At 42.7% G+C, this 20758-nt stretch overlaps 3 protein-coding genes across 4 annotated transcripts; 1 reads left to right on the forward strand and 2 right to left on the reverse strand.

The window, feature by feature from the left end:
• Positions 1 to 131: 131 nt before the first annotated feature.
• On the reverse strand, positions 132 to 4315 carry stoml3b (stomatin (EPB72)-like 3b). Its single transcript, XM_037120765.1, has 7 exons — positions 4158 to 4315; positions 2044 to 2147; positions 1861 to 1933; positions 1659 to 1741; positions 1368 to 1571; positions 1113 to 1247; positions 132 to 765 (listed from the first exon to the last, which is right to left on the reverse strand). Exons 1-7 carry the CDS (start codon positions 4222 to 4224, stop codon positions 577 to 579), a joined length of 855 nt encoding a protein of 284 aa, XP_036976660.1. The 5' UTR covers positions 4225 to 4315; the 3' UTR covers positions 132 to 576.
• A 1434-nt stretch (positions 4316 to 5749) lies between these two features.
• On the reverse strand, positions 5750 to 14474 carry proser1 (proline and serine rich 1). Of its 2 annotated transcripts, XM_037119906.1 has the most exons (12): positions 13770 to 14474; positions 13617 to 13682; positions 13046 to 13114; positions 12739 to 12833; positions 12485 to 12578; positions 12029 to 12139; positions 11547 to 11648; positions 11116 to 11194; positions 10859 to 10951; positions 7745 to 9071; positions 6857 to 7001; positions 5750 to 6769 (listed from the first exon to the last, which is right to left on the reverse strand). In XM_037119906.1, the coding sequence occupies exons 1-12, from the start codon at positions 13812 to 13814 to the stop codon at positions 6644 to 6646; spliced, it is 2352 nt and encodes a 783-aa protein (XP_036975801.1). In that variant the 5' UTR covers positions 13815 to 14474; the 3' UTR covers positions 5750 to 6643. The 2 variants fall into 2 exon arrangements, with proteins under 2 accessions (XP_036975801.1, XP_036975803.1); XM_037119908.1 differs by lacking the exon at positions 10859 to 10951 and having other exon boundaries at positions 13770 to 14472.
• Positions 14475 to 14692: 218 nt separating this feature from the next.
• On the forward strand, positions 14693 to 19843 carry vps36 (vacuolar protein sorting 36 homolog). Its single transcript, XM_037119909.1, has 14 exons — positions 14693 to 14788; positions 14952 to 15020; positions 15102 to 15172; positions 15535 to 15649; positions 15780 to 15869; positions 16468 to 16554; positions 17110 to 17142; positions 17278 to 17355; positions 17560 to 17694; positions 18164 to 18229; positions 18326 to 18390; positions 18816 to 18900; positions 19026 to 19102; positions 19280 to 19843. The coding sequence occupies exons 1-14, from the start codon at positions 14693 to 14695 to the stop codon at positions 19359 to 19361; spliced, it is 1149 nt and encodes a 382-aa protein (XP_036975804.1). The 3' UTR covers positions 19362 to 19843.
• Positions 19844 to 20758: the final 915 nt, after the last annotated feature.

Below are 20758 nucleotides of genomic sequence, written 5' to 3' on the forward strand. Positions count from 1 at the left end.
TGCTAACATCGGCCTTTTTGACATCAGATACCCAGATTAAACCTGTTGCCCTTCCCTCTTTCTGCAACTAGAAACAACTCTGTGAGGTTCAGTGTAGACCACCAAGCAAAAAAATACAACAAAACCTAAACCAGTCTCTCTTTTTTTTTAATGAAAACTTAAGCAATTCCACATTTTAAAATATTTTCACATTTATTGTATCAAAGTATGAGCCGATCAACATTATATCATATAGTATGGATGACACGATATCTATTACATAATTGTAGCAACATATAATCTTGTAAACTCTGAGAACCACTTGTAATTTCATCCATCAGCAGGCCTGGCTAATCAAGCATTATCTTGGACATGGCTGTTTATTTCCCGAGGCGCCACGGAAATGTACCCCAACCCCGTTAGCAGGCCTGGAGTCGATCACAGCTTGACTACGTACACCAAAAAGGTGTTTCTGTGATCAGTCTAAAAAAAAAAAAAATAGAATGTCAGTCATACAACAATCAAGCATCATCTTGCACGGCCGCCTCCGTTTCATATAACTTCGGAGGATGAGCGAACTTGAGCGTCCCCGATCCATCACTTCCTCATGAAGTGGCTCATGACATCAATGGGCAGGGGGAAGATGATGGTGGAGTTCTTCTCCGCTGCGATGGTGTTGAGGGTCTGCAGGTAGCGAAGCTGCAGGGCTGAGGGAGACTCTGCGATCACGAGGGACGCCTCCTTCAGCGCGCGGGAGGCGTTCATCTCACCCTCTGCCGCAATAACCTGCAGATCAAGAATGAGATATCAGGACATATTTACATGCTTTACTTCTCGTACCATCCATTGCAATTCTATTCACCCGCTGTCTGAACGCTCTGTTTTATGGCCGAGGCCGAGGTTGGTGACTGTGCAGCTGTGACATCACAGCCTTACAGAAGTCCTGACAGCTCGTTTTAAAAGGCAGTTTCTGAATAAGGGCTGTGGTTGTTGATCCGTGGCGCAAGTGTTTTGCTTTCTCACAGTGTTTATAGAGCAAATAGACCTGCTTCATAATCAACAAGGATCTAGGAATCTCACTGTCTACTATATGGGACCTTTAACACTGTGTGTGTGGTGTCACATGTCCTGACCTTGGCTCTGGCCTCCCTCGCAGCCTCTGCTTCAGCAGCCATGGCTCTCTGCAGCTGATGCGGCAGCTTCACATCTTTAATCTCCACACGCTCGACCTTGATGCCCCAGTCGTCTGTGGCCTCATCCAGGTTGGACTGGAGAAAGACAGAAAGGGAAAGAAATTACACCTGTAGCTCACCAGTCAGTGGTAATACCCTGAAACGAAATCCTACCGCAACCACGTCACAATTTCGGTGAGCGCTAGGATTCCGTACCTGCATGCTGTGAGCGATGCCCTCACGGTCAGACAGGAGCTCAGCCAGGTTCTTGGTCCCCAGGACATTTCTGAGGGTGGTTTGGGCGAGCAGTCGGGTGGAGAAATCCGCATTAGACACATTGGCCACGGAGGCGATGGGGTTGCTGACGCGGAAGTACACCACTCCGTCCACGCTGACCGTAACCGAGTCCTTGGTCAGGATCTAGGGTAGAACGACGTGACATTTTTTTCATCTACAGATACATTACCTGTGATTATTGTATGGTGCTGCGGTCTCATGTTGCCTTACCTCTTGTGGCGGGATGTCAAAGGAAACTGTTCGCAGGTCGACTTTTACGCAGTTGTCGGTGCACGGCAAAACAAAGAAAATGCCTGCGGACGAACAGGTGAAAAAAGCGTGAATTTCCACTAGAAAAAAAAAAATCTGAAATCTGAAATCACCTTTTTCTTTACAAACACAAATGGCTTCCCCGATTTGAAGCGTGCACTACCTGGTCCTTTGGCCTTCCTGTCTGTGATGCGACCCAGTCTGAAGATGACGGCGCGCTCGTACTCCTGAACGATCTGCGGGTAGAGCACAGCACAAGCTCGGCTCGCATCCAAATGTGCAGCAAAGGAAATTGTGGTTTTCTGCTCTTCTACCGCACTGTTGCTCATTTCCTGAGTTCACTCACCTTCACACAAAACCAGATTGTGATGGGGAAGAGGAGAGCAGTGAAGAGGCCCGACATGATGACTATGAACCAACCGATGCATCCCAGCGACCCTGTCCGTTCAGCTGGGGATAGAAAGAGACAGCGATGTGTGTCTGAGTGTCTTTGACACATTAACGGGGAGGGAAAGCTTACAACGGATGTGAACATCACTTTGGATGTTTACTGCTGTAAAAGCGCACAAGGTATCATAATGATCGTAAACCAGTTTGAAAGGACTTCTGATCCCTTTGGAGGTGGAGGCGATGTGTTTTGGGCCCCGATGTAACCCAACCGCTGAGCGCACCTGCTCATTTAAATCACCTTGGATCAATAAACGTCCGCTGTTCACAATAGTAATTAATATAATGTTTTTGAATTGGAACAGAGCATTATTTATACGTCCTTCATGGACTGCGCTTCTGTTCTTCCAGCTTGGAACTTTAGAAACTCAGATTACATATAGAGCAAACAGCGAAGTGTTTACTCGTGCAACATGATCTCCTGAGTGCCACTTTGGCAATAAAAGAAAGTCATTTAACGAGGGATGGGTCCCCGTGTGCTGCCGTGTCATAGTTTCCAGCCGCGATGACTGTGTTTTCAGCCTTTATCTACAGGGGTTTCACAAGAGAGGCCATCACGTCGAGCGCCGTCGCCGTCAGAGAATGACATTAATATTTTGATTGTCAGTTCGAAAAGCCTTAACTCTGAGGCCTTTGTCTCGTTTTGTTGCAAGTGATTTGTTGGTTAAACCACAGGAAATGAGGCTTCCTGTTGCCAAACCAAAGGCCATTTCACCGTTGCAACAAACTCTAAAGAAGCATTGTTGCGCATCAAGTGAAACTTTGCAAATTCACTTCCACTGTTCCTCGTGATCCATCACTGGGAAAAGGTCACGTGTTTGCTGGCTAACAGTTCATGAGAATCGTTATGACACAGTAACAGATAGCACCGTGGTAAACATCCATTAATGGTTTTTTTTATTATGTTTTTCCACTCAAGTAGGCTTTAAATCTGTCTCTCAGGCCTTTGAAGAAATGTGGACCAAAAACACAAATCTGTTCATGAGATCCACGTTTAAAGGTGCACTGTGTAGTTTTAGGGGAAAGACAGTTTAAGCACAAGAGAATGATCTTCATTGGCTTAAAAACAAACTAAATAAACAAACTCTGTTCATTTTCATGATCTGATAAACAAACTGACCTTTAAAGTTCAACAGTTTTCTTTTTTTTACTTTGTTTTTATGTGGCGGACCCTGCCACCTTTCTAGGTTCAAACGGTGCTCTAGGGACCTTAGTTTCCTCTGAGAACAGCTTGTTTATCCAGCTATGGAGAAGATAAACATTTCTCAATTTGTATTATTATGTCATTAATATTGTAAATACTAAAATTCTGTTTGAATTTCTCCTCCAAAACTACACAGCGCTCCTTTAAATTGATTTGTCCCGTGTGAAAGCTTTTGCAAATAACGTGCATACGGCTGTCTACGTAACACAATCCTGTCTAACAGGTTGACCATAAGGACTTGAAGGAGATTACGTAGCAAAACCTTTGATATGAAAACAAGCTCTTATCAGCAACCAAATTAAGGAACTTTCACACACACTCACACTCTCTCACAGACACACACACACACCACAACTCAAATGTGAAACATGATAAGTTTCCTGTTCCCCTGACTTCAAAGAGCAGGAATCCAGATGCACACAAATGACGGGAGACAAACACAAACACTCACAGTCACATGCTTTTGGGACTCGTATGTCTGTGACATGTGATTTCTGTCTCTATGACGATGGACTTACACTTTGCCCTCAGCCTCTGTGGCGGCTTTCCACCTGCGGAGGTGAGCTCCTTCGTATACAGCACACGTAACACAACTCCTGCTCGAGGAACTATATAATCTCTATGTACATTCAGGATGAGCTCAGGGAAGAGCAAACAACACTGTTGATCTAAGCTCCTGTGTTATTGTTAATATCACCAAACTTCTTGTTAACATTTGACTCTTTTTTTTTTTTAACAACACAGCACATATGGAAAATAAAGCTCTGAAGAAAAGACAGTAAAGACAATGTGAGTGCGCTTTGCCTTACATATTAAATCTTCTTTGCTTTGCACTCCTCTCCTCTTCTGGCTTTCCATTTGGTCCTCCATTTCCATACGCTTTGGTCGAAGTGAGAGGGGAAGTGGGCTGAGAGTGTTTGTTGAAGTGCGCCTAACGAGGGAGTCACCCAGCCTTTTAAAGCTGTAATGCTGAAAGAGCAATGGTGAAGGTGTGGCTCCAACTCGGGGGTTGATTATTGATCAGATCGTCATCAGGGTACAATTGTCATGATGCAAACACGTCACAAGAAAGATACCAGCAATACATAGAATTCAAGATGTCTAATATGTGCTTTACTTTTGTTTTCATGGTGCCTCGACTTGGCAGAGAGATTCACTCCCACCGCCTCTTACCAGTCCTAAATCAATACAGTACATTATTTACTGATGGTATTTAAATACAGAATGCTATGAATTACTTTCCCTCATTTCACTTCCTACTACAATGAGGAACTATTTAAAAGCCTGGCAAATGTGGATGTATTAAAATTAGCTCATTTGACTGAAGAGGGAAATGTAATTGTTGTGTTCCTACTACAGTTGCAGGAACACAAATGTCATTCATGATACGCAGCAGGGTAAAGAATGAACAACATGTCATGCCCTGCTGCTGAAGGGAGAAGAAGAGAACAATCTAAAGTCAGATAAAATGCGGGTTGAAATGTAATGTTTTACACTTGCATTTTTTTTTCACAGGCTCAATTAATAAAATATTCCAGTTAATTTGCAGATCTTTCAAAAACAAGAGGCAATCCAGGCCCTCCAAACAAGAAAAACATACCAAAAAAATAAATATTAAAAAGCCTTTATTATAATGGCTTTTAATATTTTCCCTTTTCATAACATTTATATATACTTCCTCGTTTTGATATTTTCCTGGTTAGAGCACTTGGATTGCCTCTGGTTTTTGAAGTACGCTTTTTTCCCCATTTACCAAGAAAGGCAATTTGTATCATCTCCTTTTTCTCATGTTGCAGATGTTAAGTGATGAAAGTTTACAACTACAATGGAAAAATCAGAGAAATGGAAATTGTTCCTGTGTAATAGCGAGGTCAGGCGTTGGGAGGTCTTGTGACTAATTGCCACATGGAAGATAGCGTTACCTGTGTGTTGTGCAATATCACTGGTGCTCGTGATAACCACTGTGTCAAGTTCATGGAGGAGTGCTAATGGTAAGAAATAAGCGAAACACCCGGGGGACGGCAGCTATCATAATTCAAACTGTCCTTACAAACTGCGTATTAATTATTTACATCTATTCGTCAGAGCATTCACAACAATGGCAGAATTAGGATGTTAGAGGGGTGAGGGCGGAAAAAAATAACAGCTGCACCCTCAACCGTATCTGCATGTATAGCTGTCTTTGTAATTCTATGTGAGCTGCACTGAAGTTCTTTTCCATGCTGCGTTTTTCAATTATTTTGGCCACCACCAGTCATTTTATTTAAGCGGCTTTTTCCCCTCATAGCCATAGCATCGCACAGAAAAGAGATACGTCAACAGTTACAGCAACCAGCAGTTTACTGACCTGATAATAAATCACAAGTACAAAAAAAAGGAGCAAAAACAGATGACAACACAATGTAACAAACAATGTGTCTATAATCTCAAACAATAAAGTAACTGAGAGTGCTGAGGTGTACAGTAAAATCAGAAGTAAAATTACAGTTTTCACTTTGTTGAAAAAGCATCACAGAAGAAGACATTTTACAACTCTGTACGTCCACACATCCATGAACCATTGCTTCGGGTTGTTCCCAGCAACATCCGCATACAGTATGTTCGGTCAAATACTGTAACAACAGCACTAGCAGGGTAACCTCTGTCCAAAAATTAAGGATGTAAACAGAAAAATGTAAGCTGCCAACAGCCACAAGTGTGCCTTAAAGGAAAATAACACAAACACGAATGTAAATGCGTGTTTTTGTGTACAGGAATCCCACCCATGACACAGCACAAGGATTCAACATACTCATAGAGCGCCCGCTTCACAATACGGCCGCGCCCGAGTCGTCCTAAAGATTTCATGTCATAATACAATATTTAATTCAGGACAATCGATCAGTATCACAGGCATGTCCCTTGCACCGACGCTGGACATGAAATATTACATGAGGATACTGTCAATTCATTACATGATGTCATGTACATTTTTACTAGAATTCATTATTCACTAATAAATGTTGACGAGCTTGATTAAAACCAGCCGAGTCCAGCTAACATTAAAACCAGTCACAGTCTACTTGTAAAATCTAACAACTTTGACAACTGATATTTACAACTATAAAGAATATAACACATAAGCTGTGACGCACATTACAGAATATTTCCAATCTGCCATGTGATCCTCAGGGTTCAAGGCCCATAAAAAAAGAAAAAAAAACAAAAAACACACCAGATACTGAGGGGTAGGGCAGGGTGTGTGACAGGGGTCATCGTGTAAGTGTATTCTGTGTTTCAAAGTGTGTTGTGGGTTTCACTGCCAGCCCAACTGTGGATGCAGACCAGGTTGGAGGGGGAAGGGGTTTCCTGGGCCTGGAGGGTAGTTGGTGAAGCTGTTGGGCTGCGGAGGAAAGCCGTCCAAAGCAGATGAGGGATGAGCCTGGAAGAAGACAAAGAAGAAGAGTTTTTGTAGCAGTGAGGCTTTATCAAACTGACATTCAAATACTTTTACTGCGTGTGTGTCTACCTGCAGCAGGGCAGACTGCATGGCTTGGTTATGGAGGCCACCGAGGGCAGCAGAGGAGGCCGAGGGAGAGAAGCCCGGTACCCCGGGGAAGGATAGCAAGCCGGGGAACCCGCTGCTTCCTGGAGGCTGGAGTCCACTGCTCAACCTGTGACACACAGAAAAACCATCAGTTTAATCACAACATTATAATATTCTGCATCAGTTTGTATCCTCTGGGTCCACTTTAATTTACGCCAAAGCTCTTTAAGATCCCATTTCTATATTCCTCCAGCAGTATCACAGTTTCTCCTTCCTGCAATAACATGCATTATTTCCAGTGACTCATAAGACTCTTAATGACGATTTTCTTCTTTTTTTTTCTTAATCTTTCTCTGTGTTTGGGAAATATGTGCAACGGAGAGTAAGACAAGATTGATACCACTCTCATATCTTCAAGTTAGCTTAGCTTAGCTTTGCATGAAGAGTGTAAAACAGCAGGAAACAGCTGGCCTGGCTTTATCAAATGGAAAAATTACAATTAATTGATTCATTAATGGGAGGTCATTTGTCAGAGTAGTTTTGGGGTAGTTTTAGGCTTGCACTGTCTCACACACACAGACACACAGTTGTTAGTGAGCTAAATACATGGTGGACAATAATCATCTCGTAGAGACAACACAAACCACAGTCGAGGTCTGACACTCCCAAGAAGGACTACAAGTGGACTTTACACTTTGTAGTGTTTCCGCTTGTCACATAGTATCCTAAGCGGAAACTCGATGGACTTGATTTATGATGGCACTGTAAACGAAGTGGAAATCAATGTCACATGTTCTAATTAACCTGTAGCCTATTCTTAATGATTTGACTCCTCTGTACTTGGCAGTTAAATGTTCAAAGCGCACTCACCCAGGCTGAAAGTTGGAACTGAATGCAGACGCAAAGCCTGGTAAAACAGGCGACGATGATGGAACTCCAGCTGCGGCTGCTGCGGCGGCGGCTACCGCTTGCAGTGGTGCCACTGGTGCTACAGAAGATGGAGTGGCCCCTGGCAGTCCCATGAATGAAGACAACACGGGGCTCCCAGCACCGTGCCCACCTGAAACCCCCAAGCCTGGGAAGCCAGCAGGGCTAGGGCCAGGCTGAAGGCCTGGGAATATAGAGGGGGCAGAGGTGAGGCCCAGACCAAAAGGGGAGGCTCCACCAGGGGCAGCATTGGGAGCTAGGCCTTGGTAGATGGAGGTTTGTGGATGGGTAGAAATGCTGCTGCTGGGAGGCATTGTGGGCATGGACGCGGTCATGGTGGAAGGAGGAAGAGAGGAAGAAAGGGAAGAAAATGGGGACAGACCAGGATAATGAGAGGGTGCTGGGCTGGCGGACAGACCTTGAAGGCCGGGTATAGCAACAGGACTGGGGAGAGAGACTTGAGGAGAACCTGAAGGGTGCGACAGACCAAAGGAACGGGCCAGAGCAGCCTGCGCAGAGCCCGGCACCACCAGAGAACTAACAGACGGTGTGCCAGAGCGAGAGGTGCCCTTGAAAGCAGAGGGCACTGGACTGTTACTGCCACTGTTACTACCCCCAGGGTGTCTGTTCAGGACACCAGCTGCAGCCATGGCAGCCTGAACCTGAGCTGAATGAACCGGGGAAGGTTTGGGACTGAGACCCGGGGTGGAGCAGCTCGGAATAACTGGAGTGGATGATCCAGGAGTGAGAGATGAAGGTCCAGACGGGGTGTAACTTCGGATCACGGAACCAGAGGGGTTACCTGCTTGTGGGTGTATGCCAGGATGCATGAGTCCTGACTGGTGAGTTGAGCCCATGGAGTTCGTCTGATTTAGGGGGTCTGGGCCGCTGCGAGAGGTAGCTGGGGTGCCTGGCCGGGAAACAGCATGGAAGGGGGAGAAGCTGCCAGGGGCGGGAGTTCCACAAGGGGTGCCTGAAGGAGTGTGGGCTTTAATGACAGATGACGGTGTAGGTGGACCGTGCCCGCCAGGGGTCTGAGGTCCTGCTTTGATCACAGACGGGGATGGAGCAGGGGAGGGGGAGGGGGCGTTAGGGTTGTGGGAGGGGACCATGCCGGGAAAAACTGGTGTGATAGGGGTCGTGGGAGTCGGCTGGGCAGGAGAGGCCTGGGGCTGGGCAGGGGTAGAAGGCGTGGATCCATGAGGAATGAGGAGGGGCCCGCTGTTGACTCCAGGTGTGGTTATGTGGTGATTGCCTGGTTTGGCATAACCTGGAAGCAGAAAAGTACAAGACTTAATTAAAAAAAGTCATCTAAAATCATGACATCATTAAGTGACAGGGTGCAACATTTGAATAACACTCAATACTTGCATTAATTGATTTGTTTTTCTTATTAGTAGTGTTATTGTTCAAAGCAAATTTCATTCCAGGACACAGAAAGGATGGGTTTAAACCCAACAAACTATTGTAAAAGAAGCAATCCACTCACATCTTTAAAAAAAAGAAGAGGAGGCAGCAAGAGGTAATAGCCAGAGAGCATCCCTGCGTGCAACTATTGCATGGAAATTGCAAGAATTTTCAACTTTGGAATATGTCTTCTTCTTACCTTTGGGGAAACATTTTAATTACTTTTCAGGCCTGGTAACCTCAAGTTAATTTTCATTACACACCAGTTTTATCTCAAGACTGCTTTGGACATAACGAAACTTGAGATAACTTTGCGCTTATGACTACGCATCTCCCCAAAGGCCCTGAAAGATGTATTTCAACTGTGAAAACTGATGAGTCAGTGCTCTCAAAAAGTAAGTTATCCCAAGCAATGCATATTAAATGCCATGACACAGCATAAATTGAGAAAGAAAAAAAGATTAATGACATTAGTGTGAGGCTATTACCAGTCTAGGCAATCAAACGACCTGCCCTCACAATTTAGCAAAGCATACAACCCAGACTACAAAAAAGTTGGGAGTAAAATAAAAAAATGAAATAATTCGCAAATCATTTTCAACCTATATTCAATTGAATACAGTACAAAGTCGGATACATTTGGTTGTTTTTGGTAAACACAAACTCATATGAATATGATGCCTGCAACACATAAACTGAGAAGAACCACAACTTCCCAACTTTTTTTCCTTGAATCAGGGTTGTACTTCTACAATGACTGACCAGAAAACAGAAGTACCAGGTCACTGTACTCTAATGAAATACAACAGCCTTGCAGAAACATATATAATGAATGTGGACTACAATTCAGTAGAATGTTGCATTTGTCTACTTCATCTGTACATTTTAAGAAGAAAATGGTGGAAATACTGTATCATATTAAAAGGTCCCATATTATGTTCATTTTCAGGGTCATTTTGGGTGCCTACTAGAAAATGTTTACATGCTTTAATGCTCAAAAACATGTTAATTTTCTCATACTGCACAACCTGTAACATACCCGTCTCTTGAAGAACCCTTCTCGAAGCCTCACAAGCCTGAGGAGGCTCCTCCCATGTTCCCCCATAACCTCTGTGAATTTTTTTTGTTTTTTTTTTGTGCAGTTGTGACATCACAACCTTATGAAGTCCTGACGGCTCATTTAGGGCACAGTTTCTGATTATGGGCTGTGTGCTCTTCACAGATTGAGCTTTGAACACACATTCTCATAAACCTGTTTGTAATCAAATAAGACATGGAGATCTAACTTTCTACTATATGGGACCTTTAAATATATATGAAATGTGGTTGCACTGAATGCAATCTCATCCAATATGACAGCATACAGCAGCCCCCTCAAAAATGATTAGAGAATTGAATGGACATCTCTGTAACAGTTCTAAATTCAATTAATCCAATACACAGCTGTTATATTGGGGAGGGGGGGATATTTTTCTGGTCACTCAGTGTACTCTGGCATAAGTAAGAAGCACATTCGTCACCTGATAGAGGCTTTAGAAGCGCAGGTAAGCAGCATGCCAGGTAGTTAGGCAGCAAGCCTCAAGGAGTGTCTATCTGCCGCCACACACATACACACACACACACAGGCGTGTGTGGACTCTCGACTCATACCTGCTACTTTGTGGGTAGAGTTGTAGGGGGGAGGGGGTACGCTGGCTGTTATAACCCCTCCCATAGAAACAAGGCCTGCGTTGTTGTACGCACCTGCGTAGCGGTTGCAAATATTAAGAGTGGCCACCACAGATTCATTCATACACACACAGATTGAGAGCCCTCCTTTTTTTTCTTGTCATTGAAGTTGTATACAGTGTTTGATTACTTCACAGGGCAGGGAAAGGTACTTTACGGACAAGTGGGTCATTTCTTACTTGGAGCGATGGTAGCATGAGGTCGGCATGGTGGTATAGGGTAGGGCACAGGGCGATGAGGATTGTAGCTTGAAGGGAACTAGAAAAGGAAAAGATAAAACATAAAATATTTAAGTGATCATGTTCAAAGATCTTTATGCTCATATACCACAAAATGAGTGAGACAGAACCCAAATATCTTTCATAACATCAATGTGTTCTTACTGATTTATTTATTCATTTAGGGTTAGTATGTGTGTATGTTTTCATTATTCTGTTCATGCCCTCCACTGTCCATTTAGCGCTTTCACCTTGGTCTATCATTAGCTTACATAAACACAGCAGGTTCAATAGGTTGTCATGGCTAGGTAATGTAATTAGTCATGGGAGGCCTCATCACACAGTCATGGGATTTCTCGGGATCATCCCAGTCATACCATTCTAGTACTTACAGGTTTGAATGGTCCGGTGATCCGAGCAGCGATTCCTTTCCCCTCCATGTTGTTTGATGTGTCATCTTTCTTCTCATTTTCTTTCTTTAATGGAGGGATTCCCTGTATAAAGAAATGTTAAAAAAAGAATCCATGGTCAAACCAGAAAGGGGGCTGATGGACACGAACAACTTTAGTGTTGTCTGCTAACTGAAATGTAAAGTCAAAGAAATAAACTGTTTTATCTTCCATCAGTGAGAAATCACTAGTATTCTTCCATAATTGTATCAGTTTTCATATGTAATTTACATGATGCTGTTTTCTGACACACTTTATCAATTAATTAATTAAATCAAAATTGTAAAATCAACATTTTTATTAAGAAATTCTTCTTAGTCCCCCTTGCTGAGGATCATAAAGATGCTGAATCATGTGACATGGACATGAAACCAGTTAAGCCTTGGGCACCTTCAAGCCAGAGACAGAAACATGCACATACTTACAGGGAATGTGCCGCTGACCAGGCTGGGTCTTCCTTTAGGGTATGGATTTCCTGGTATTATACCACAGGAGGATATCATGGCTACAGGAGCCTTGCAGCCAACCTTACACACCTAGACAGACATTGCATTAATTAGAAATTTGGAAGAGGGTGAGCATGGTTGATTGTGTGTTCAGCATTCATTAAATTCATTATAGTCAAAGATAATATTTAACAACATGTGTGTGATATTTAAAATAATTCTGATTGCTTTTCTCTTTTATTTTTGCTGCAATCACTTGTCCCTGCAGGCCTCACTAGGCAACAGTTGTTTCTTGGGATTTTACAGATACCAAAAGGGACTCCACAAGGTCTTGTGATACCAACACATACACATAACAATAGCAAAACGGGTTTCTATGTTGACCTACTTTAAAAAAACACAACATCATGACTCACTTTATGAAGGTTAACTTACTTGCTCCAGTATCCTGCGAGCCCGCTTCTTCTCAGACAAGTGTATGCGAAACAGATCCTCCACAGGACGATAATTCTGAGCATCTGAAATATTCCTGTATGGAAACAGAAATCCAACATTTTATGAGTAACCAGTTAGGCTAAAATTGTTATGACTGACTGACCCAAACAGGGTGATATTACAACACAACCTTTGAATTACAGTGTTTTAAAGTCCATTTTGGGTGCTTAAATGTATTTTCAATATGTACTCACAAAGCTATTAGTTCCAGGACTATGAGTCTGTCCTTTGAGAAGGTGAAGCAATTCAGGATATTTGCAACTTTGGTTGTAGGTATTGCAACCATTTTCTACAAGCAACAGAAAGAGAAACAACTTTAAATCATATTGGTGGCAATCCAACACAAAATGCTACATTTTTTACAGTTTCCACTACATTGGGATTGTGGTTTTTACACAGATCATATATATAAGCGTCAATCAAATATTAATAGATAAACACGTATATTCATGCAAACCAGAAACGTTGGTGCCTCGATCATTTACAACACATACTACTCACATGCTGCAGAGCTTTAACAGCTTTGATCTGTGGTTCTGCCCAAGAGAAGTACTTCAGTATCTCCATCACCTGCAGAAATTAAAGACAGTGTCAGAGTTTACAATAACTATAGAGCAGCAGTGCTCTAGTATGGGAGGAGTATGAAAGATCAGGATGATTTTGAGCCACCATCTTTATTGATAATAAAGAGCATTCAGCTGTAGCCATACACACTGTTTGGAAGAGAGCAATTGCAAATACATATCATTTGTCAGTATGCACTGGGTCAAAAGAGCTGTAGTGACACACAAGTTTAATTTACTGAAAAATGTGATTCTGACATAGACCCATGTGCAGCATTGTGTGCCAAGTAATTCAAAAACTTGTAATGCGAAAAAAAAGTTTTAATATGGGGCATATAGATGACTTCAGGGATTGTATTTCTATTTCATATCCGTTTAAGAGTTTAGGATTTTACAAATGTGGTAAAATTAAGCATGTACACGCTGGAGGTTCTGTGTTTCTCACGGCGGGCGGATACACGGCGAGGTAAACATTAACATGACATTGCTGCACCTGTGTGGACAGTTACCTGCTCACTGGAGAAATATCCATGCACCTGCTCTATGGCTTTGATCCGCTGATCGGTCAGGACGCACTGAAACACAAAATGAAGAATTACCAAACCCGATGCTGAGACCATTGCAAATCTCAGATGGAAAAATGGGTGTTAGATTGTCCTTACCTTTCGTATCTCATCCAAGACTATATCAAATGATTTCTTATCCATGATTGCAGATTCAAAGTTTCGCACCAGTGAACAGTTGTTGTTAAACTACGCAAACCGTAAACTCAATACTCTTATACAATACACAGCAGATAAGGTCAACGAAGACCAAATGCATTCGGATGACGTTAGGTCTACAAACTAAATCGATGACCCAACGTTACCGTGACTGATTTAAAATCATAATGGTGCAAACCATAATTTGCAGAAACTAATCATGTGAAGCTGCATGGTCTCTACAGTCTTTTTACACGATGCAACTTTCCGCCCGTCAACAATGACTTCAAAACAAGAGAAGCTGAATCTGCAGTGCTAAACCTGTCTGCACCAGATTTGTCTGCAGCTAACAACAAGCTAGCCAGCTACAGCTACCTTAAACTTGTGCAGAGCTCACTAAAAAGACGCAAGAAAAGGCGAAAAATATAAGTGCATCTGTTAATTCAAGCGAGTTAAAATCCGATGCGGGAGATAATTACGTTGGCGACAAGAGGACGTATATTTTAATGTAAAATTCTTAAAATAACGCGCTAGCAAAGATAGCAGCCTTACTAGCTTCCACTGACAGCTGGCGCTAGTAAAGTCAACACCGGAAAGGACCCCTCTGAGGCTGCCTGTCAGAGAAAACACCATGTAGACAATTAAACATAAAACACAGAATTACAGTAAGTTCAAGTAGCATCATCAGTACAGATCGTTACTTTTGGTCAGCATAATTATTAGTTCAATATACTTCACCTTTTATTTGTTCTGTTTTAGTGTTTACATGCAGGCAGCGGCAGGACAACTCTGGACATCGTACAGGAAGTAAACATAAAATACGCCCGAGCAGCGGAATAGAATAAGGAATTGCAATATTCCTTTTTTTGGTGTAGTTGTTAATAATGGACCGCTTTTCGTGGTCAAATGGGCTCTTAGAAATAAACGAAACATTAGTGATCCAACAACGAGGTGTCAGACTGTATGACGGGGATGACAAGGTGTTGTTTTTTTTTTCTTCTGTGAACTAAGTTTTATGGCCTGGTGCAAAGACACAGCCGCTGAAAACTTAGAAAGCTATATATCATGGTGGTGGTTAAAGGTGCATAGGAACGTAATATGAACAAACAATATCGTGTTGTCTTTCTTTTTTTACTGTTCCAGGCTAAGCTGGACGTCGGAGTTGCCTTGTTGAGCACCCATCGGTTGATCTGGAGGGACGTCAAAAATCACGTAAGACAGAACTGGTGCTGATGTTCACAGATTTGGCCAATGACTCTGAAACCAATGACGACTCTGTCCTGTCGTCTGTAGGAATGCTGCATAGCCATGCCCCTGTCACAGATCATTTTCTTTGAGGAGCAGGCTGCAGGGATAGGAAAGAGGTGAGTGTCAGCACATACTTTATGTCTTGTGGCTTCTAATCCTTGCTTTTTATGGAGCTTGTATCTTATTGTCTTCATAGGGGAATGGAGGTTGATCAGTTGTCATGGAGACTGCCCAAGTGACATCCAATTTAGTGTGGAGCTTAGTTAATGTTGAGCTTGAGTTAATAGTGTTTTGGGTTGTTTTTTTTTCTGGCTCTTCTCTTTTGTTATATGTATTTGCTGTCAAGCCAATATTTCCATTGTTAAGAATGAAGTTTGTTTGGTGACAACGCAACAACAACATTTTCTATTTGCAATTACAAAATATAAATAGTAAATTGTTTTGTCCTCATTTCGTTCTCGCATTATTCGTCCGGCAGTGCTAAAATCGTCGTCCACCTGCACCCTGCACCTGTCAACAAGGAGCCTGGTCCCTACCAACACAGCAAGTACACCTTCATCAAGCTGTCCTTCAAAGAACATGGACAGATTGAGGTACACCCACTTATACTTGTTGCTGGGGGGGGGAATTTGTTTCTTGTTGCTCACCCTCTAATGAGCTGTCAATGGAAATATCGTGTCTGATTATTTGACCCCTGGAACTGACGTGTTACGTTTCGTGCAGTTTTACAGGAGGCTAACGGAGGAAATGACCCAGAAGAGGTGGGAGAGTACGCCAGCTGCACAACCCATCCCCACAGGAACTGGCTCTCAGGTCAGGAGCTGAACAGATGTTCCACCTCGTTTGACTACAATCTCTTCCTTTCCTTCCTTCCTTTCTTATATTTCTGGAAGTTGTACGATTGAGTTATTGGCTGGTGATGTGATTTGTGAGGAACTCGTGACTGCATCATCCTTCAATAGATGGTGTGCTTGGGAATGACGTTTCCGTCAGTTCAAATTGTGATCCACAGGATGGCAGTGTTGTCACTACACTCTCGAGGTCGACAGAAAAAAATAGAACCTCTGCATCTTGTTTCAGGATTTTCAAAAGGGCACTGTCTGTCTATTGCTTTCCCAGTCACTGTTATATAAAATTATTAAGCATCTGACAGCAGGACTTGCGCCAAAATAAAAACAGCCTTTTTGTGTAAGTTGTTGAACTCTTGTCATTTCACTTGCATTCGTGTCATGTGTCTCCAGATTGGATTACTTTAATCTTGTTTTTTTTTGATAAACATTATGAAATCATACTGTCGCCACAAATCTTTTATGAAGTGTAACAGCATTTAACTAACTCTCTCCTCACTGTTTGTCTTCCCCTGTGTGTTTCGATACACATGTTTTTTTTTCTTTCCTTCATGGTCGTGTAGGCAGGAAGGACTCGCGCAGTGGGGATCGTTGGCATTGAGAGGAAGATAGAGGAGAGGAGGAAAGAAACAGACAAAAACATCTCCGAGGTACTGTAAAGCACAAGCTCCGAAATGCTGAGAAATGTGTTGGATTGGGAATTGCTTAGTAAACTTCACACGTGTCCTCTCATTAACCTCCTCTAAGAGCAAGTCTTTTGCCGTATTTTTTACAGAAACGACTTTGAGCATTCTGAGAATACAGAGTGGTTTTCTTTAAGAGGTTTCTAGTTTTTCTTTTCTTTATTTCTGCCATAAAAACTATTGGAATTTATTGTAACTGACATAAATTTAAGCTGACCACAGCCGCTATGATGTGTGAGACAGCCATGAAGTAATGTATTTATACAGCCATTGTTAAACAGACTGTATACATATATGGATGTTTTATGACTTAAATAAAATCATATTTATGTAGCGTTATTAACGGTATGGCATTGAAACAAATGGGGATTTATGGCTGGGGAGAGTTTAATCATGAGCCAGAGGAGGGGCTCGAGGCACTGTGGAATAATATTCAAACTATCCGTAGAATGTTTTGTGGTTTATTTAATTGACTATTACATTTTTGAGTACTATCATTCATTTCTGGGGTTTTTTTTTCAGGCTTTTGAGGACCTCAGTAAGCTCATGGTGAAGGTAAGTAGTGCAGTCCTTTGTATTTTCACACTTTCCTGACTTTGTTGATTTAAACTGGACGTGAGATCTGTGCCGAGCTCATCTGTCGATAGTGCATCAGGATTGGCTGAGTGATGTGTCCTCTCCTGCTGACAGGCCAAAGAGATGGTGGAGCTGTCCAAATCTATAGCCAACAAGATCAAAGACAAGCAGGGAGACATAACAGAGGACGAGGTACGGACTGCAGACAGAAACAGGAGGAAAGCGGTTTACAATATTTGTACATGCAGCAATAGTTACGTCACTGGACCACCGTACACATGTTGTTACGCATGCTTAATGGACATGCATGTGTATTAGTTGTGATACTGCATGATGATGCTACACCATACCGTTTTTTTAAAGTAAGCTATTAACGGTTCTGTTCTGCTTTTATAGACAATTCGGTTTAAGTCCTACCTGCTGAGCATGGGTATCGCCAACCCCGTTACCAGGGAGACGCATGGATCAGGCACACATTACCATTTGCAGCTGGCTAAGCAACTGGGGGATATGCTGCAGGCCCCTCTCGAGGTAGGTGTGGATTTTCTATGCGTTGCGTATGTTTCATCTAAAAAGGACTCGAGATCGTTTACGGGCCAGCGTTTAGCAGCTGTTAGAACACAACCCTTTCAACTCATTTAGCACTCGTTTCAAGAAAGGAGCACCTATTTTATTGACAATAATCTTGTCACATTCTACAAATACAGTTGACGGTGTCCAAAATAGGCGACTTCTTTGTTGCTCCTGAAAAAAGTCACCAGACTCCCTTTGACAAAAAAAAACATAGGCTGATGAATTAGAAGAGACTTTATAATTGTTTTCATTTATTTGGGCATTCTGACTTGTCCGCTTGTGATCCCATCAGCCAAAATGCATGTTAATGCCTTGGCTTATCTGCCTCATAAACTCATTCCAACCTCACTTTTCTTTTTTCAGTTTTGAGCTCCACCTGATTTTTATTTCTCCCACATTCCCTCTATCCCCCTCCCTGCTCTCTCAGGAGCGCGGGGGTATGATGGCTCTCACGGAGGTTTATTGTCTCGTCAACCGTGCCAGAGGGATGGAGGTGACGCTCGCACAAGCGCACATACGCTCAGAATACACGCGCTTCTTTGTCGGCCTGTCCGATGCTGAGTTGTAGTTTCTCTTTCTATTTTCGCAGCTTTTATCCCCAGAAGATTTGGTGAACGCGTGCAAGATGTTTGAGACGTTGAAGCTCCCGCTGAGGTGAGTTTGTACATTTCATTTGTGTGCACCGACCAGGCTGTGTGTTTATTAAAGGAACATATAGAACAGGGTAGGCGCCTGCTTCAGAGGCCAGGCTCTTCCTGCCTGGCTTCCTGTTGTTGGAAGTGGTGTCCAGCCCTCTTGCAACTGTCATTTCCTGTCACTTCCTGGGGTTTTGAAAAGAAACACTGGCCTGTTTCCTTACCAGGCCGGTTTCTTGTATCACCAAACTGGTCACTGTTCTTTTGCCAGCTCCTTGTAACTTTAACTTAATAAAAAGATCACTCGGCCTAAATCTGTTGACTGGATCTCTCTCTCTCTCTCTCACCACACACACACACACACACACACACACACACACACACACACACACACACACGTACACTTGCATAGACTTTCCCTCATCCGTCTTGTCCTCTTCGTAGACTGCGGGTGTTTGACAGCGGCGTGATGGTGGTCCAGCTGCAGTCTCACAGCGAAGAGGAAATGATAGCCTCAGCACTGGACAATGTAAGCTTTACCATTACAAACACCATACTGACACCGCCCAAACAGCGTGCCATCTTGGATATATGTTGGAGAAAAAAAAAAATCAAGATTTTATCCTAACCCCTGGCTTATCACTGTTTCTGCAGGTGTCAGACAAAGGCTCTCTGACAGCAGAGGAGTTCGCCAAGCTTCTGGGTCTCTCCGTTCTTCTGTCGAAAGAGCGGTAAGCTGTTAAACAACAACAATAAAACGCTTAACTAGGACTCAGCATGTGAGTCTGTCGGGTTTTATCTCCCAATATTCTTAAAAGCAAGAGAATGTTTACATGTTTTCATGTTGTTGTTCCTTTTTTGCTGCCTTTTTAGCACTTCATGTCTTTGTCTCCTCTCCTCGTGTCCAGGTTGCTGCTGGCTGAGAAGATGGGCCACCTGTGTAGAGACGACTCTGTTGAGGGTTTGAGATTCTACCCAAACCTCTTCTGACCTGTTTACAGAACCCAAACTAAGTGGTGGAAAAAAACAAACTCAGACTTGGCTCCACTGTCTCTACTGATGAGCTGGATGCATTAAAAAAAAAAAAAAAAGCAGCACATATATAAACCACTAGGCAGCACTGAACCTGTCCAGTCTGCTTCCGATTGCTGAACGGTTGGTGTTCTGTTGGTGGTAAATCTCTGTGAAAATCCACTGTAAATATTACCAGCTAGTCTTTATCTAGGTCCAAGAGAAAAAAGGAAACGTTTATCAGGAGGGAACGAAAATGTAAAATACTGTACATTCAGCAAAGTTTTCCCAAAATGTTGCTTTTTTTTTTTTTTTTTTTTGGTGGAATGCTGAAAAATAAATGATGTTTTTAGTAATAAATGGGTTTGGGAAAGACTGTTATGAAAAAAGCCCCTAGCCCCTGATCGCATTTTTTTCTAAGTAAAAAAATACATTTATGTAATAAATAATTGAGGAATTCAGCACGTCATTATGTCTTGTCTTCTGAGGAGCGCCTGACCGTACCAAGAACTAAATACTCTACTTCACCTTTCATATTGTTTTGCTCTCTCTCAACCTTGTACGTCAAAAACACCTTCGAATTTCATCTTTCGTTGAGGATGCACTCAAGGAACGGCTTGAGATAAAATGTTGTTGGTCTGGTTCGCGGCTTATGGGTTTTTTTTAGGGCACATCGCCAAATGTCACTCTGCGGCTCATCCCGTCGTTGCAGAGGCCGTGTTATAAAGATTCCAGTTGTGTCTGTTTTGAGGCCAAACTGACAAATAAGCGCCCCTGTTACTTCTGTCGTAAATTCTGTCACCGGGCCAAATCGACTGTTACAGGATATCATAAAGGGGTGGAAGTTTGAATGTGTGAAACATGAGCATTTTCTAAGTCTGAGTAGCTACATGTCTGGGTGTTATTTGCCACCGTGAGTGTTACCAGTGCGCTGGTATTTTTAATCCCACGTGCGTCCCCTGTAGGGCTTCTTTTTTTTTTTTTCAACACACGCAATAGAAAAGTTCTTTGTTCCCATTGTGAACCGGGCCGAGCAGCTAAGTGTGTTTCATCTCCAGAGAAGCTTCCTGTTTTCTGCTTTCTCTGGAGGAAAAAAAAAAGATTGAAGGTCTGCAGTGCACTACAGCTGATTAGATTAGCCCACCATGTGCTTCACTTATTGATAGTAGATGAACTCAGTTGCATCAGGGAGTCTTGAGAGCTCAGAGGCAGGTTTGATCATAGTGATTGGGGGGAGGGGGATTCGTGCACGACGCTGAACTTCTGATGAATGTTTGTTTTAGCATGAAATAGGTCGTCTGCGTTCAGGCAAGCTGACGTGACTGTGTGAGATGAATAGTTCTGAAGTTTACAAAACTATAATATGATATGACATG

This window comes from Acanthopagrus latus, chromosome 13, assembly GCF_904848185.1.
Source record: "Acanthopagrus latus isolate v.2019 chromosome 13, fAcaLat1.1, whole genome shotgun sequence".
Taxonomy (NCBI): Eukaryota; Metazoa; Chordata; class Actinopteri; order Spariformes; family Sparidae; genus Acanthopagrus; species Acanthopagrus latus.